The sequence below is a fragment of the Leopardus geoffroyi genome, chromosome D3 (genome assembly GCF_018350155.1).
Source record: "Leopardus geoffroyi isolate Oge1 chromosome D3, O.geoffroyi_Oge1_pat1.0, whole genome shotgun sequence".
NCBI lineage: Eukaryota > Metazoa > Chordata > Mammalia > Carnivora > Felidae > Leopardus > Leopardus geoffroyi.
Window position 1 is genome coordinate 26,799,820 of NC_059339.1, and position 19,197 is coordinate 26,819,016.

Consider the following 19,197-nt stretch of genomic DNA (forward strand, 5'->3'; position numbering starts at 1 on the left):
CAGTAAAAAAAAAAAAAAAATTAAAAAAAAAGGTGGTTTGGTAACTTTATTGCTGTTTGTAAAATAACTGTAATTATATCCATTGATATCTCTTGACAAGTGATATGTGTGCCAAGTTCCCCACCCAAACCCACATACTTTGAGAAACGGAAACGTAGGCCCTCTGCTCAAAAATTATTAAGGACGCCAAGACGGTGGCTGCAGAGTGTTCAGCCCAGTGGGGTGCCCTCTGAGGTGGCCCAGGTCACACTCCCATGTAGCCGGGCCTGCTCCTGACACCGTACGAGTTTTCAAGGAAGACACTTGTCAGCTCGCCCTCAAGGCTCCAAGATCAGAGGACTCACTGACACAATGATGCTGACCGTCTTTATTTATACGTTGACTAAAGGCTTTGAAATATTATACTGCACTTTTCCAAGCCACATAGAACTATTTATGGCACCCACCCCACCCCACCCCCGCCACCCCTGGAAAGTACTTTATGACCCAAATACTTTTTCAGCTTTACAAGAAATTTTAAGAAATTCATCGCATTGGAAATACTTCGAGACACGCTGGCTATTTTACCTTCTTCGTGTCCAAGCTGCTTATTTTTAGCTCTCTTCCTGGCCTCGATTTTATCCGTGTCTGCATTTACTGCTTCATAAACGGTTTCTGCTACTTCCAGCTGCCAGCGCTCGGAGATCACCAAGGGGAAGTTCTTGTAGAGATCTTGGTCGCAATCAAGAAGCTTATTATTTTAAGAAATCAAGACAGGTACGATTTAACATCCTTAGCAAGGCAACAGATTCAGAAGTATCCTATCTGTGCGTGGGAAGTCAACTGGCCACACGCCCCTGCTCATCCCGAGCGACATCGTCCTCAGCTCTTGGCCATGAAGCACAAAAACCACACTGATCGGAGCTCCTAGTTTAGGCACGGACTACCTGTCGGGAGGCTTGGAGAGGCTACCTCAGGGAAACCCGGGCGTCCAAACCAGTCACAGGGGACAAAACCGAGGCGCGGGAAGTTGCCTGAATGGCCCAAAGTCACTCAGCTGGTAAGTGCAGATGTGAGTCCGGTCTGCGGGACTCCAGAGTCTCGATTATGGTTTACAAAACGTAAAGTATGAGGATCCCTTTTTAACCCCAAAAATGTCTCTGGGCTGCCACATCATAGCCGTCTTATTTTTGGCACTCTTTCGCGGACGGTAGTACACGTGATGATGACAAAACTCTATTGTGACGGCAGTAATCCTTTTAAAGGACGCTGTTGCCCCAAGCCTGGCCGTGAAGCGATACTTAAGCCTCTGACTCGAACGTCCGTCCAGGCTGCAGACGCCGCCTGGTGGGGCACGCGTCTGGGCACTGGTTGCACCGCGGTCCCCCAGGGCGGCCACCGCACCAGACCACAGAAGTGGCCTGGGCCCTCTCGGCTTCCCCTTCGCCCAAGCTCCCCTTCCCGGGAAGCTGGTCCTGACCGCCCCTCCTTCCCGACACAGCCAGTTCCAACCGGCTGCCACTCCTTGGTCCCAGCGCCCTCGGTCTCCGGTTTCCCTCCTCTCCCCAGCAATCTTCCCATCATCCTCCAGCCACTTATCTGCCACTTCTGTCCCCGTGCCCCACTGGCTCCAGTTCTGCGTGTCCCTAGCTACGGCTCCTCACAGGTGCGTGCGCTTGCAGGGCTGAGGCCTGCTACGGGGGGCAGTGGGGGGGGGGGAGCTGCTTGGTAGGAAAAGTGAGGGGGGAGCTTACACAACCAGGGTATAATGAGGCAGCTGAGCTGAGATGGGGAGGTCCTGGGGGAAGCTGGGGAGGTGGGGGCAGACATGAGCCGACATGTGGTGATATGCTCTGACTTAGCACCCTGCAAAGGATGATTTTCTCCCATGACTCACCATCTGTAATTATGCCTTGTCTACTGAGAGGCATAATGATATGAACAAAAGTTTGAAAAATGCAGAGGATTATGTAAAAAAAAAAACCACCACAGTGATTATTCCACTTTTGATTGACAAATGCAAAACGGCTCAGGCTGTTTGCTCTTTTCAGCCTGACGCGGGGAGATCTGAATACTTAAAAGGATTAAGATGGCTGGCTCTCCAGCGCCAGGCAAAGTGTGTTTGCTATCACACAGTTGTTTTTCTCTGCTTCACGTACGTGCGAGTTCTAGTTCAATTGCAAGTATCTCCAAATCTGTAAGAGACTGACCATCGCGCAGCTTATCGAACAAAACGATTAGCCAGGGGAGAGCTCTCATAGTTTCTAATTTAGCTCCTTGAAGGCTACATCCTTCAAATGTGTGGACGTTCACTGGTAACATCCCAGAGCCAGCCGATACGAAGACAGCCACCCGTCTGACTGCCGGCGAAAATCTCCCCACCCTTCAAAGCACCTGCAGGCGAACGTCACAAGTGTACCTTGATGCCTTTGGTGTCATCTTCATCAAATGAGCCAATGTCAAAGGCGTCGGCAGCGTTGACTTCTCCCCGGGGAGGAATCAAGGGTGGAGGGTACTGGAAGATCCAAACAGGAAGGTTTCAGTTATCAGATCACCTGACGGCCCGTTCGACCCACGTTATCGTTCTATAGCGAGAACGTGGTGCAGGATACCAATAGGCTGAATTCCGTGGACGCTCCAGCCGAGCTCATTCCCGTCACAACACATATGTCACAGAGGAGCTTTGCGTGGAACAGCCCTAAGAGAAGACCCCAGGTTTTAGAGAAACTGAAGGGGGGGGGGGGCGGGGGGAGATTCATGTCCAAGGTCTTAAAGCATCGCTGAATACAAGGAAGTCTCAAGACTGCACATGCCGCCAGCTGAACTTCGGGAAAACATGATCTCTCAAACAACGCGGCACCACATTCCGCTCGCTGGGGGCCAGGAGCAGGGCTCCACACCCACAGATGTCCGGAGGCCAATGCCAGCTACGCCAGAGCTCACTCCTTCACTCACATCAGGCGGGCCTAACAGAGCGTCAGCCCTCCACGGTTGGACTGTTTGAGATCATGCAAAAACGAATCCGAAGCTGATAAACATTTAAAAAAAAAAACACCTTAATTTGGGGGTGGTTTCCCAAACCAATGGGAATATAAAAATATCTCCATATTAAGGGGAGGGAGTTATGCTGACATCCAGTCACACTGATCCTTAAAAGTTGAGTGGTGCCGGGCTAGAAAGCAGGCGTAAATTTGCGACCAACTTTTCTCGTCGTCCCTCGATAGGTGCTATGTGAAGACACAGTCACGGATTGAGACAGAAAGTCAAAAAGACGAGCGAAAGCTGAAAGCGTCTCAGTTATTTGGGCATTTGAATTCATCAGATAACAACTGCAGTTCAGCATCTGTTAATTTATACTGCAGATATTTTCACAACGTTGAAACTAGGGAAACCAGGGGAGAAGCGGGCCCCGAGGGAGTCGGCTGGATGGCAGCGAGAATGACCCGGCGGCCGTGGGAGGCTGGGGCGGGACCCTGGGGGATGGACCCAGGAAGTGGGGAGCATGGGGGTGGCGGTGCCCAGCGTGGGGTCCCAGACAGAATACCTTCTGTAAGTAGACATGCTGCCAGTCGATGCCTTTGAAAAAGCCGTGCTCCTTTACTTCCTGTGCCCTGTGGAAGAAACACATCAGTGGTGAGCGTGCCTTTGCAAACCTAAGGAGGATTTTGCAAAAAACTGTCTCCTAGTGCGAGAACACGGGGGAATGACTATTTCAGTTCTTTAAGTAAGCAAGGAAAATAGGCTTCTTTCAAAGCAACACAGGAAACACGGGATGTTTAGAAATACTGGATGCGGAGGCCAGGCAGCTTATCCCGTATGGTAATTGACTGAGGATGTGCATTTCAGTTTAAGAGAACCTAGGAGTTGTCACGGATGTACAAATACATGGGATTCTGTCATCATGAGAACCAATTCAAGTAAGAATTAACATTAGAGATCTTCACACTGAGGAGGTTTACAGCAAATGTCTATGAGGCATCTTAGATCAAACGGCAGGCATATGAGGCAGCAGATACTAATTTAGAAGCAAACTAGAAATCGAGGAACATGGTGCACGCCAAACCTCCTCATAAACTGAAGAAACAGGCTTGCCCAGAGATCACCGTTAAAGCTCAGTCTATGCAGAAGAAAAGGGGCCATATCCCATGAGGAAAGCCTATGCGGGGGAAACATACACACGGCCCCTGTGCCCCACTGGGGGTTCTCGCCCCAGCTCTGCCCAGGGTGCCCCTCAGCCCTGTCCCTTGGCAGAGTCCCCAGGGCTGGCTCTCGGTCCCCTTCCTCTGCTCTCACTCCTTGAGTGACCTCACCCTGCTGGGGCCTTTAAGTGCCCCAAACCTGCAGACAGCTCTCCAATCTGTGTCCTCAGCTCTGACCTTGTCCTGCACACTGGGACACCCACCCACCCGGTGCCTACTTGGCTACTTGGCATGACCACTCGATGGGGTGAAAGGTCGGTAGAACCGACTTCCTCTCACAACTTGTTGTCTCAGGCCAATGACCCAGATCACCCTCGACGCCCCACCTCCCCCCAACTCTATAGCCCAGCCCTCGCCAAGTCCTGGGTGAGGTACTTCTTACTGCCCCTGATCCTCAAGACAATCGATTCCCAGTGGGGGCGGTGGGGTCTTTGATCATGGAGGGGATGCTAAATGCCCCAACTGCCACCATCCGGCCCCCGCCCTGCTCCCTGAATGGCTCTAACTGTCCCCTGCCCCAGCCGGCACTCGGGCCATACAGCCTGCAACCCCAACTCTACCCTGCAGCCCCCAAATCACCTTTTCATTCAAACAATCTCCCCACGCCCCTGCCCGAGACTCTCCGGAGGCTTTCTTGTTGTACTCACAGCAAAAGTCCAGGGACGCGGTGTGCAGGACCTGCCTGAGCCCCCCGCCTCTCTGACTGGCTCTTGACCTCCCTCTCCTGGCTCCCCAGACTCCTTGCTTTTGTGCATTGGGGAAGCTTGATTCCACGAGACTGTCAGTGGTGGACATAATGAATGATAACGGAGCTCCATGACCAGCCTTATTGTGCACAATAAGGCAATTTGTCCAAAGTTCCGGTGGGGATCCTTCCTCCCCGCCCTCCTCCCAAGGCTGAGGTCTCAGCGACAGCACTGCCTTATTGATCTCACTCATGCTCTTCTCGCAGTCTGGGATCATCCTATTTATTCGATCGTTTCCACAGTGTCCTTCACCCCCACCCAATATAAGCCCCAGGAAGGCTGGGCTGTGTCTACCTTGTGCACGGCCTGAGCCCCAGCGCTTAGGACAGTGGCTGGCACTCAGGGGAGCGTTCAGGAAGTGTTCACTGAATGAATGACATCCAAGTCAAAGGGCGTCCCTTTGCATTTTGCTTTGTTCCTTCCCAATAACCGCTAAAATGATGGAAGAGGAACACGGAGACATACATGCACCACAAAGCGCATCGGGGAACCGCCAGCAGACAGGACGGGCGTGGACGTAGGAGCCGGGTCTGTTGGCAAGAAATGGCAAAGCTATCGCCTGGGAGGCAGAGGTACTGAGCTCCAGGCTCAACACAGTGTGTATGGAGGGGGGTGTGGAGGGGGTGGGGAAGGGGGGATGGTGAGCCACAGGCTGGAGACACAGGCTGAACTCTGTATATGGAACACTTAGCACACGCGTGCATGCACACACACACACACACACACACACACACACACCCCATACTTTCTTTCTCCGTATCTAATCCCAAAACACCTACAGCTAGGTGTTTATTCTATTACAGTGGGGAAAACCTCTGAAAGGTTCTATCTGAAAGAAATTAAGCCTGCTAAAGATTTTAAAGAGCAATCAGAAGAGGGATTGGAAATTTAAGCCATCAGAAAATAGAACAGAATCAAAGCAAAGATACAGGTAATACACAGGGTCAGCGGCATTGATGACCCTTCTAGAAACTCCCACAGCCACCTAGAAGGAATTCTGCGAGCTAACCAAGGAAATGGAAGAGTGCAAATGTCAAATAAATAAAGTAACAGTATTCCCCAAGCAGAAGAACACCAGCCTGGACGGTCCACGGGAGTCTCGGTGCTGGACGTGATGAGTGATAATGGAGTTCCATGACCAGCTTTATTGTACACAATAAAGCAGTATCTCCAAAGATCTGGGGGGAAATTAGTATCGATCTAGAATTCTACAGCTGGCCAAAATAGCAGTCAAGTTGGAGGACAGCAGGAAGGCATTTTGGATGTGTAGGAACACGGAGAGTTTACCTCTCGTACCCCCTCTCTGAAGGAGTTCCTTGAGAACACTCTCTAGCTAATCGGGGGGAGGGTTGGGATGGGGGCCCCCCAGAAGGCATGGGATCAAGTAAATAGCAGATTCAAACCAGGAGGGCAACAAGAGAGAAGGTCAGAACAGAGGGTGCTGAGTAGCAGAAACCGAGCAGTCGGCTGTCACCGAAGCTAGTGGGTTTGAGCCCTTCCTGAAAAAAATTCAGTCGGAAATGAAAGCCCACACATACACATGGAGATCTCATATAGAGCACAAACGAAAGTGAGGGCCACTCCAGGCTAGGCTTGGGCAAACTGGATCAGCCTGACCGGGTGAAAATAAAAATGAACGGAGACAGAAAGCAGTCAGTGGGACAGAAGAGGACAGTGCAAGACAGGGATGCCAAGACCCTCACTTTCTAAAGTAGGGACTCAAGACCCTGTTTGTAGTTGGTGGAACAAGGCACAAGTGGGTAAGCATAGCATTTAAAACCGCACGGGTTAGGGCGCCTGGGTGGCTTGGTCGGTTAAACGTCCGACTTCGGCTCAGGTCATGATCTCGCGGTCCGTGAGTTCGAGCCCCGCGTCGGGCTCTGGGCTGACAGCTCAGAGCCTGGAGCCCGTTTCAGATTCCGTGTCTCCCTCTCTCTCTGCCCCTCCCCTGTTCATGCTCTGTCTCTCTCTGTCTCAAAAATAAATAAATGTTAAAAAAAAAAATTAAAAAAAAAAAAACGCACGGGTTAAACGAACATAGAGTTTCAATTCTTCTGAGGGGTGGTGGACAGGGAAGGCTATAGAGATAGTACTGACAGGGCTAAATCTTCATCTGTATCAGCAGGCTTGGATAATCTCTCAAATTAATAAAGACGGAAGTGTGCAGGGGCACCTGGGTGGCTCAGCTGGTCAACCTGATCTGACTCTAGATCTCGGCTCAGGTCACGATCTTCCGGTTATCGGGCTCTGCGCTGATAGTGCGGAGCCTGCTCGGGATGCTCTCTCTCTCCCTCTCCCTGTCCCTTCCCCACTCATGTGAGCACTCTCTCAGAATAAATAAACTTGAAAAAAAAAAAGTACGCACATGAGCACGTTACGCAGCTACCTACACGATATACGTGTAATATACAGTATAAAATGTATACGCACATACAAGCTACTCTAAAATACACGTATGCATACGTATGGGACATACACCCATACCACGCATGGTTAAAAGTTGTTTCTTTTTGGTTCCAAACTTTTTTTAAGTTGAAGTACAGCCAGCTGACACACGGTGTTACATTAGTTTAGGTGCACACGGAATGATACAAGTCTACTCGCTATGCTGCAGCTACCACCTGTCACCAGACTGTCACTATTACCGTCCCATCGACTATATTCTGTACTGTGCCTTCCACCCCCGTGACTTACTCATGTACCTCTCACTACCCTTGTTGCTCATTCTAGAAGCTGCTTCCTATGAAATGGGAAGAAGAGCCAGCCCGGGGGTGAGGAGAGACTGGATTGTTGGAAGTCGGCATTTCCTTCTCTGTCAGCTTTCCAGGTATTACTGTCCTTTTCACCCAGTGGAGGGACAGCAGCTGGAAAGCGAGTTCAAGACAGCAACCGGCCAGCTACACGTGAGCGAAAACGGGCGGCGGCCAGATCGGGGTGCAAACGTAATTAGGAAAACATCACCAGATGAACCGCGAGACATCAGGATTCATTTCCACAACCTACGTGATCGACTTTTAAAGTTCAAAAGTTAGTGACTCCTTCAATTCGTTAATTATAAAACACTAAAGACAGCATGTGTATTTCTCCTGTGGTTTTTTCCCCCCGCTTAGATCGAAATGGGACACTTTTAGGGGCTAGGAATGATCTGTGACATACTGAAAATCGCCGTTAGGTATTCTGTGTGATGATACTGACACTGAAGAGTAAAAAAAAAAGGGCCTACCCGCCTCCACGGCAGCCAAGCCGCTTACTAGCGTCTCTCTGGAGCAGGCCTTCTAGGAGGGCCCGAAGTTCAGGGGAGAAGGCCTCCGGGAGCTCGACGTTCTGGGGGAGAGAAAAGAACATGATTTGGAAGACGCTCTCCTGGAACCAGGGCCCCGACACCCAACCAGACCTAAAGGCCATTTCTTGGATGAAGAGTGTTAAAAACTGAAGAGTCATCACGAATTAATATTTACTCCAAAGAAATGGGAAACTTACTAATCACTTTCTTTCCCCCCCACCCCAAGTAATCTCTATGCCCAACATGGGGCTTGAACTCATGACTCCAAGATCACGAGTCGCAGGCTCCACCGACTGGGCCAGCCAGGCGCCCCCCCCGCCCCCACCCGATAACTAATCATTTTCAATGACAATCAACAGGCCGGGGGACCAGGTCAGGAGACGAGAAGGTCTCCTCACTCTTCTACACTCAGCAATTTTTCCTTTTCTTTGATCTCTTCACTTTACTTCTTGATTGCCTGTATCTTTCTCTTACTGATGGGGGGCAAACCTTGATTTCTGCCTTGGCATCTATTTCCACTAAATCTCCAATCAGGAATTCCTCTACGAATTGTGTCTCTGCTCATTTGTTTTAAGAAGGCAAGTTTCTACACCGGTTCCAATGAACTGAAACGTGAACACTGTCATGTGACTAAGGGTGGAGTCTTTAGGGGCTCTTGGGTGGCTCAGTTAGGCGTCTGACTCTGGATTTCATGATCTCATGGTTTTTGGCTTTGAGCCCCTCATCATGCTCCACAATGCCAGCGTGGAGCCTGCTTGGGATTCTCTCTCCCCTGCCCGCCCCTCCCCTGCTCACACGCGTACTCTCTCTCAAAATAAACAGACACTAAAAAAAAAAAAATGGAGTTTTCAGTCTCCTTACCACGGTGAGAGTCATCCGGTCTATCTCGTGTTTATCTTTGGTTTTGTGTTGTCTAAAAGGGCTGTGCCTGTGGAAATGAACAACACTCTGTGATGATGTGGTACCGGGATTCTCAGCACACACGTGTCCCCGGCTCACGCCTGCAGAGAGGACTGCGTTCTGTCACCGTTCATCCGAAACTACAGAAACACCAAAGCCATACACATTTACCGTTTCCAGACAAACACTGGTGTTGGGGTGCGTTAGGTTCTGAAAGGGGGGGGGCTGATCAGCAAACATATTCCCCGAGATATTTTAAAATATCGTTAGAGGGGCGCCTGGGTGGCTCAGTCGGTTAAATGTCTGACTTCGGCTCAGGTCATGATCTCACGGTTCGTGAGTTCGAGCCCCGCGTCGGGCTGTGTGCTGACAGCTCGGAGCCTGGAGCCTGCTTCGGATCCTGTGTCTCCTTCTCTCTCTGCCCCTCCCCTGCTCACACTCTGTCTCTTTCTCTCAAAAATGAATAAACTTAAAAAAAATTAAAAAGAAAACAAAAAACAAAAAAAACCCCACAGAGAACTGTAGTGGAAACAAAACACACCAAGGGGAACAGCCCTGTAACTTTAAGCAATACCTTCCTTTGATGATAACAGACAGAAACTAACCCAGTGCCCCCAGGCCATCCATGGCTCTGAGAGCTGCTCACTCATGTTTTACTTTGGGAGAGCCCCAAATCTAGGAGTTGGCAGACCTGGATTCAAGGTTGTGACTGGGGTGTTTACTGGCTGTGAGCCAGTCATGGAAACCATCAGCAACGATTTCTTCATCTGCAAATGGGCCTAAGGTCACATCTCAGAAACAGCGAAGGGAACAACAAAACAATGGAGATGCCGGTAGTAGGCGCCAGTATGCAGGAGGGGGCTGATCCAGCAGTCGTTCGTGAACTTCATGAAGATGAATCTTACTTTATCCAACAAATGCCTGCTGGATAAACTGTGTAAAAACAAATCATTCTTCCTCTTTACCCTGTTGTGAAAACCCCAGAGAAGCTGGCTTTTAAAGGAAATCTTACCAAAAGAGACCAGTAAACATGCAAATTACAAAATCCTGGCCTTCTTTATTTATTTGAAAATTAAAAAAGATACACACACACACACACACACATACACACACACACCTGAGTTTTCTTATATAGCAAGACAGGCCCATAAAATTACGAATTCTACAGATTTATTTCTAAGGCATATATAACATAATCAGAGGCAACATACTCTATAAAATATTTGGAAGTGTCTTCAGTGGGCTAGAATACTGAGCACATAAATGAATGTGATTTAGGAAAGGAACTAATCCTCGTATTTGTCCACTCACTACTCATTACTACCGCTCTGACCATCCTGCTGAATTAGAGAAGTCTGGACTGAATCATCTCTTGGAAAAGATTATTACATTTCAGAGCCTTTATTATTTTAAGGATTTAATGTTCATTTCATACAAGAGAGGGCACTCTAATGCTTTGTTTTCCTCCTTATCATGCAACAGAATAGAAAGTAATTTCCATCTCTTGAAAGTAATAAAATATAAAACAAGGTGAGTTAGGGTTAAGCAAACATACGCTAATCTTTAAACTAGATTTTGGCTGGAAATGTCCTTTTCAACCTCTTCGTGTCCAAAAATAAAAATGCAAAATTACTGCATTGAAAAAGCAAATAATGGGGGGCACCTGGGTGGCTCAGCAGGTTAAGTGTCTGACTTTGGCTCAGGTCATGATCTCACGGTTTGTGGGTTCCAGCCCCGTGTCGGGCTCTGTGCTGACAGCTTGGAGCCCGGCGCCTGCTTCGGATTCTGTGTCTCCCTCTCTCTGTGCCCCTCCCCTGTTCATGCTCATGCTTGCTCTCTCGCTCTCTCTCTCTCTCTCAAAAGTAAACATTAAAAAAAAAGCAAATAGGATATAACAACAAATGGCATTTGTCAAATGGTATCTGTTATTTATAAGATAGTTAACATCTAAAAAAAACCATTACTTGTATCACTCTCCTCTGCAAAAGACACAGAGATATTAACACGTCCATGGTTCAAGAGAAAAAGAATAAACGCTTATTACATCTTACTAAAACGTTAGCCTCTCTGCTGGACATGGCTGTTTCCACCCCACAAAGCCCCTGAACCCATGAAAAGGGACTGTGTGCGGATCTCCTGGCACTGTGGCAGCTCCTGCCGGTCTGGCTCCTGTGTGCGGTGCCGGGGGACCCCACTCCCGCTCCCGACCCCCATGCACTTGCCTGCGTCTGCCGCCGGAAGGAAAGGGCTGTGCCCTGACCCTTGCAGAGAAGGCCTGCTGTGTTCTGACAGAAATGCTCTGTGCTAAATTTAAAACGTCTTTCATGAGACCAGAGGGAGGCTGGCAGGGGGGAGCGGAGTTAAAGTCAGTGGGGCCAAACCCATTTCCAGCGCATGAACCCTGTCCCGGTCCTGTGCTAGAAACATAGCTAGTCCGTGCCCGACTGCATACAAAATGGTCGGAAATGCTTTTCAGCGATTCGGTTCTGGGCTTGCGGCGCTGAGAAAGTTTTTGGTCTTTCAAGTTCAAAATCGCGCTGCACATCTGTTTCCAATGTAGTCTTGATTATTCTTTGTGCACAAAGCCAAAGACGCTGTGTCTATTTTGGAAAACGTTAAAGAGACCCTACGACAGTAACGATCTCCGCTCTGAGGGAGGCACGTGGTACCCACAGATCCTGTGTGCGTTGCAGCTGCTCCGCTCCCTGATGCAGCCGCTTTAAATAGGAGAGGGTATCGGCCCGCCGGCAGCTAGCAGGGCGGCCGCTTCTCCCTGTAGGGCGTGCAACATGCTGGCTGCAGCCGGGAAGTGCCTCGGGAATGAAATTCACATGTGTGGTGGTCAGATGTGGCTTGTGAATTACAGACCGAGTGGGAGCGCTGCAAATTTCCCCCAAAAGAGTTGGGAAATCGCTCAAGATGTCGGAAATGCTGGGAAAACACACACACACACACACACACACACACACACACACACACATCACACTCAGTGAAACAATGAGCTCAAAAGCAGTACATTTCTAAGTACGAGTGATTCAAAACTCTTAAGCCAAAAATTAATTTTAGAATACGAAAAAGATCATACGTTACGTCAAATAGGAGTTTTGAACCTAAGCCAGTAGCTGCCAAAATATTTATAAACATTCCCTGTTTCTTCCGTACAGGAACAATCTCAGTAACCTCGGGCAGAGCTCAGCTGTCCCCAGAGCACCGTCCAGGCTCTTTCCCTGCATCTGACAGCTTCAGGGACAGACCATCAGTGGTGACAAGTTTAGGATCAAAGCCACTGTCACATCAATTCTTTTCCTTACCAGACATCTGAAATCTAGTTGGAGGATCATGACAGCAACCCCACACATTTGCAACAAGGACACATGTTCAATACCAGACAAAGTCATCTGAGGGGGAAACAGTGACACCTCCCGGACACATGGCTTCTGAACGGCTCGGTCCATCACTGTGAGTCCAGGGGTGCAGAACGCGAGCTCAAGCTGGGACAGCTTGCTCCTTTCCCTCAGGCCCTGTGGTGTTCTTCTAGGGTGTCGAGGCAAAGTGGGGGCTGCAGACCAGTGTTTCAGCAGAGGCAGTGGGGACATACGGGTCCATGTAAGGAAGCATTCGACCACAGAATGTTGGTGACCACCTGTTCAACCTCACTGCACGGGCATGGAAGGAAGAGACAGGCTAAGAGCAGACTTGCTCATCCTCAGCGCCATTGACCTTTTGGGCTGGGCAACGTTTTGCTGGGGCAGCGAGGCCCGTCCTGACTACTGTGAGATGTTTAGCAGCATCCCTGGCCCCACCTGCCAGATGTCAGAAGTAGCCCTTTCCAAAGCTGTGACAACCAAAAACGTCTCCGGGCATTGCCAAGCGCCCCTGGGGTGATGGCCGAGCGCTGGGTAGCGGCTGGCAAGGCATCGGGTCCATTCTGCAAGGACCTGAACCGTGGCTGTCCTGTGAGCACACCAGGAAGCAGGGGGGCAGGGCCTGTGGGCCGGTGCTCTCCCCCTCATCCCCCTGCCCTGCTGCCTTGCTTCCTCAGCCCCTTGTGTCGGAAAAAAACCCAGCTAGCTGCTCAGGGCTCCCTTCTAGGCGGCCAGTGAAAACTGAATAGGTCACTTCCAGACATACTTTCCATATCTTCCCCACACACGACCTTGTGAAGTGGAACAGGTGACACTGTCCCCTCATCTGCAGCTGAAGGGGATGAAGCCTCCTGGGCACAGCCCCTTCCCCTGCTGACCCCAGTACGGTGTTTTGCTCCTGAAGGTCCCTCAATAAACATCAGTTTAATAGGAACCGACATTTTACAACCACGGATTCTGGTAATGACGTCACTCTCGCCCCAGCTACCTCGAATCTGACCCCTTAGCTTCCGTATCTGAGCACCCATCTGGAAAAACAGCAACTGCCACCCCCACCCCTCAGCCTAGCAAGATAGGTCCACCACTTGCCCCCTTCCTGGTCCCGGGGCTGCAGGGCTAGCTTGAGTGCTCCTGGCTTTTCGCCTGGGTCCCTGCACCTGTCCCAGTCTCCCTCTGTCCAGTCACCTTCTTCTGACAGACACCCCAGCTGTGTCCCTCCTTTGCATAAAAGCCTCCAGGCTCCGGGGCCTCGAGAGCAAAGCCCCAACTCCCCGGCACAGTGTTCTAGGCTCTCCGATCTCCACCCAATCTCCTCAACCTTCTCCCCGAGCACACTCTCCATCCTCTTGTCAGTGACCCGCCCCGCCCAGGTCACAGCTGGGGAACGGCAAACTGCCCAGCGTTGTCTGCTCCCCGAAGAAAACGTGTCTACTCTGCCCCAGTCTTGGAATCGCCACCCTCTTTCAAGCTCGCTTCACAGAGCATCTCCTGCGTGGAGTTGGCCCCGCTCTCCCAAGTTAGCCCTGGGACCCATTTTCGTGCCCCTGGACACTGTGGCTGGCCTTGCTCCTGGGTATAGACATCTCTACTCTCCTGCCAGCTCCTTACAGACCCGATGTGGCTTCCTCCTTCCCTCCCTTCCTCTCCCCAGAGCACCAAGCACAGCCTCTTGCATATTGCAGGTACTCAATAAATGTTTACCAAATTTACTCGAAATCACATCAATCAAACAATGTCTCCCTGCCCTTCGGTTTCAGTGCTCTGTCCTTCCCGTGAATGGCTTCCAAACAAGGAATGCAAAGGATGGCGTAGGATCATAAACCCCAGGGCGCCTGGGTGGCTCAGTCGGTTGAGCATCCAATTTCGGCTCAGGCCACGTTCTCATGGTTTGTGGGTTCAAACCCTGCATTGGGCTTTGTGCTGGAGGTGTGGAGCCTGCTTTGGATTCTCTGTCTCCCACTCTCTCTGTGCCCCTCCCCTGCTCACACACTCTCTCTCAAAGATAAATAAACATTAAAAAAAATCATAACTCTTACTGGGGAAGACTCATCTGGTCCTATCTATTATACGCTGGAAGGATTCTTTCCGTGCCAGACTCAAAGGATGGTCCCCCCGCAGTGACGGAGACCTCACTACCTGTGAGGTACAACACTCCTTCAAATGCTCCAGTGGGCATTCTTGTGTCCAAGTGAAATCTTTCCCCTCCTTAAATGCCTGCTCCTGGGGGCAGTGCAGCATGCATATAGCCCCTCCCTGACAATGGACCCTCCACCAGCCAGAAGCCATTAGGGCCCCCCTAAGCCTTGTACTTAGCTCTTCCTACCTTTCCATAGGAGCCATGGTTTCGAGGTCTGTCACCGTTGTCCCCTCGTCTCGTCCATCCCCTCCTTGGGGAACCCCTCTGGATGTCTTCCCGCCAGCCAGGACTCCTCTGGGCAGGAAGCCACACTTCCCCACCAGGCCCGATCACAGACTTCACGAAGAATGAAACCTCCCAATTCGGTACTCCCAATCTGAATTGGGGCTAAATACAGCTGGATTCACTTTTTTTTTTTAAATTTTTTAATGTTGTTTTTTTTTTTGAGAGAGAGAGAGACAGAGTGTGAGCGGGGGAGGGGCAAAGAGGGGGGAGACACAGAATCGGAAGCAGGCTCCAGGCTCCGAGCTGTCAGCACAGAGCCCGACATGGGGCTCGAACTCATGCACCAGGAAATCATAACCTGAGCCGAAGTTGGACGCTTAACCAACCGCACCACCCAGGCGTCCCTGGATTCACCTTATTAGCCCCAAATCACAGTGCTGGCATATTGTTAGTAATTAAATTTTCTGATCTTTTTAAAAGCGGTGTCACGCCAGATCATCCCCAATCTACACGCAGGGACGTTATTATAAACAGACTAAAGAAGTGAACAAAGCCCTGAATGCCTGGCTTTGCAGGTTTCATTTCCCCTGTGACATATTACTATTGATTTTTGAATCTGGACTTGGCGTATGCAATGGTTTCGCCGATGCACAGAATTTCATCATCTCACAATTTTGTGAGTGTGGATTCCGCACCTCCAACCCCATCTCCAGAGGATGTCCAGAGACCCGGGCGCGTCTCCACACACTCACCACGCGTGCGGAGGCTTTCCCACTCCCCACATCTCGCGTGGGAGGTGGTTTTCTCTGGTCTGTCTTGCAGAAACTCTCTAATTAGGTCAGCGAGTCCGATGACGTGAATTAGGCCCATCCAGGCTCCACAAATACAGTAATTCAATTAAGGCCCAACAGGGCTTGACTCTCTGAGAAATAACACAATTTAAGTTCCCCAGTGAAAACCGGGAGCAGAGAACAACTCGATTACCAGGGTCCTGGGGAAGCGGCCAGGGCACTTGGAACCTAATCTGGGGGGAAACATGGAGTCCTCCGGCTGCCCTGCGGCATGTGCTAAACACCATGAGAAGATGTGGCCGTGCTCCACGAGGCTTCCCGGTGGAAATGTGAAAAGCCCAGCAAACGACCAGACCCGTTTCACAGCAGAACCATGAGAGGGGGAACCCTGACCAGGAAATTTTAACATGAAGTGCTTTCTGTATCCTTGTGAATGAGGAATAACCAAAACCATATTTGCAAAACTTCAAGAGTCCCACTCCAGTTGGCTGCAAATTCTTAAACATTAATGGAAGTGTTAACATAATCGTTGTGTTCAAAGGGAGAACATATTTTGACAGTGCTTTCATTTCATAATCCTTCCGCTCTATTTCACCATCTTTGGTGGCTGAGAACTAACACCGATTAATTAAAAACACAGAATTACGCAGTTTCATTTTTGTGTTCGAGAAAAAAAAAAGGCACAAATTAACTTCAGCATGCTTACGAATAAATGCATGCTTTTAAAATCAGTTTGCTTTGGACCTTGGGTCCTTTCTTGTGACCCCCAAAATGCATTACGTGGGTGAGACAATCATGAGTAACTGATTCCTAGAGGAAGAAAAAGCATCCTACCTTCTTCAGTGATTCACATTTTAAAATAACACTTGTGCTCCCAAATCAGGGTCCTCGATGGGGCTATTTCAAAGCAGTCTTTTTTTTTTTTTTTTTTTTTTTTTTTTTTTTTAGGTTTGAATGTGTTGGCATGGAACAAAAATATGAACCTGTAAGCTTCTGCCTAAAAGTTTCCGGGCACAAAGCTCTCCCTTCTACGAGGCAGGAAGAGCCAGGGTCACCATCCAGGTTACCATGTGTGATCCAAGAGGATGTGAGGCCCAGGGATGTCTAACCAGTCTGGATTCTGATCCCGGGACACGCCATGGCAGCAGTTTGAAAAGGATGTGGTTCACTCACCCTCTGAGAAGTTTGAAAAGCATGCAGCCCAGGGAGAACCAGTCAGCACTGCTGTCATACGCCGTCCCCTTCTGCAGCACCTCGGGAGCCATGTACCCATGGGTGCCACTAGGGAGAACAAAGTGTACACGCAGTTAGGAAAGCATGCCCACCTTAGGAAATGTCAACAGCTTGACAAGGGGTTCAGACGCCATTTGTTAAACGGCAGCGGCCGTAAAGGAGGCGGAGGGGACGATGGGGATCCCGCCCAACGTGAGCCATGCAGCACCCAATGGGAAATCGACCGTTTCCGTCTTCGTTAGTGTAGGAGTGAATACAAACAAATGCCAGTGTGAGGTAAACATGAGAGAACACAAGGTCCGGTCTGGGAGGGGAAATCTGAACCATGCTGGTCTTCCTGCACTACCACGATGGAGAGCTAGAGGGTCTCCTGCCCGGTCCAGAGCTCCAGGGAGGATGCGCAAGGGGCAGAGGTGAAGTGGGGGAGGGGACGATAAGCGGGCACCTACAGGTGGTGCCACGGACCAGAAGGGATGGCGACATCCCTCCTGTGTGGTGCCACCCTCTGTGCTGAGGACCTGGGCGGACACATGGTAAGCATGGGGGCTACTTACGCACAGAGACAGCGACAGACCCTGAGGGAGTGGGGAAGAAGAGGGACACAAGCCGGCAGGTACAAAAGACAGAGAAATCCAGAGCACCCAGGTGGCTCAGTAGGTTATGAATCCGACTTTTTTATTTTTTTTAACATTTATTCATTTTTTGAGAGAGAGAGAGAGAGAGAGACAGAGACAATGTGAGCAGGGGAGGGACAGAGAAAGGGAGACACAGAATCTGGAGCAGGCTCCAGGCTCCGAGCTGTCAGCACAGAGCCCGATGCGGGGCTCAAATGCATGAACCAGGAGATCATGACCAGAGCCGAAGTTGGATGCTTAACTGACTAAACCACTCAGGCACCCCTAAGTGGTTGACTCTTGATCTCAGCTCAGATCAAAATCTCACAGTTTGTGAGATCAAGCCCTGCCTTGGGCTCTGCACTGACAGCGTAGAGCCTGCTTGGGATCTCTCTCTTTCTGTCCCACGCCCTGCCCCCCACTCTCTCTCTCTTAAAATAAACTTAAAAAAATTTTAAAAAGCAAAAAAGATAGAGAAACCCTGTGTCAGGTTTTAAGGGCTACCGGCAGGTCAGAGGACCCGGCTAAGCAAATGTGAGGATGCTTTTCAGAAGTTGAAAGATTTGGGAGGACAACCGTTTTATCTGCAATTTGCACTCTTCTGCAACTTCGAATCCCCTCCCATTGGTTGATTCTGGGCTCCTCCTTAAGGATCCGAGTGTGCACTGTTCCATCTAGGAGAGCAAGAGGGGGCTCATGGGGGCTTGCAAAGACGCAGCCCGAAAGGGCGCCTGCAAAAGCCACACCCTCCAACCTGTCCACCCCTCACTGATCTTCTTCCCAGACAAGATGGGTGATAAGACAACACTTCATTGCGCAAGGCTGCCGTGTGGATTACATATACGTGATGGGTTAAGAACAGTCCTGGCACAGAAGAACTCGATCCACGTCAGGGCCTTTAATCTCTACTCTTATTATAATCACTTTTAAGTTATGCTCACTGAGAATCTGCTCAGAAAGTGCTCCTGGATCACTCATGATCATTACTGACCCAGGATCAGCACTGTGCCCAGAGCTCTCTGTCTAACGAGTTCTATTTGGAAGGCTGCTCTCAGACAGTGAACAGGGGCGCTGGTCCTTCACAGGCGGGTCCAGCACCAGCAGTAGCCCCACCATCCGGAATCCAAAGTCTGATGGCATAAGGTCACCTAGCCACGCTGTGAGGGTACTGGAGATTTCTATGAGGGGTCTCCAAACCAGTCTCTGGGAAGGGTTAATTTCAGTGTTGCCCGGACAGACCTTTGTCGTGAATTGTGAGCCTATGATTCTTGGGATCAGAACCCAATTCTGGAAAGGGAAAGTACAACGAGGGTAAACACAATAGGTTAATGCAGATCAGCTGTCTAAGATGATGACACTGGCCACAATAGGAGCCAAATACCGGTCCACCTGCCCCCATGGCTTTCTGACTCTGCCCGCATGGCAGCTACTGATGCTTCCTGACAACACTGTCCCCTGACGATCCGAACTACTACAAACACTGAAAGAACACATGAAGGTTTTGAGAACACTGTGACATGAGATGCAACTTCGTGTTCTTACAGCAAATAAGCTGGAACTCAAATCGGGCACTGGTAATCTGTTCAATAACAGAAGTTTTTGACTTTTCGGGGCCACTGCACAGTTAACTTTCCATTTATAATAATTCTTGATCCCGTCATTAAATGGACTAAACCTAAGCCCAAACTGGGGACCTCAACCACAACACTTCTTGTAGGTGGACCA

The 19,197-nt window shown here is 50.0% G+C and overlaps 1 protein-coding gene across 3 annotated transcripts in view; it reads right to left on the reverse strand.

Moving 5' to 3' along the window:
- GRK3 (G protein-coupled receptor kinase 3) overlaps nt 1-19,197 on the reverse strand; it is a 126,289-nt gene that overhangs the window by 7,519 nt on the left and 99,573 nt on the right. For all 3 annotated transcript variants that reach the window (XM_045459273.1, XM_045459275.1, XM_045459274.1), the window contains 6 exons: nt 16,799-16,906; nt 9,069-9,135; nt 8,148-8,248; nt 3,524-3,590; nt 2,399-2,494; nt 568-730 (listed from right to left, as the gene is read on the reverse strand). In XM_045459273.1, the coding sequence (XP_045315229.1) occupies nt 568-730; nt 2,399-2,494; nt 3,524-3,590; nt 8,148-8,248; nt 9,069-9,135; nt 16,799-16,906 (602 nt within the window). The remainder of the gene's footprint in view (nt 1-567; nt 731-2,398; nt 2,495-3,523; nt 3,591-8,147; nt 8,249-9,068; nt 9,136-16,798; nt 16,907-19,197) is intronic.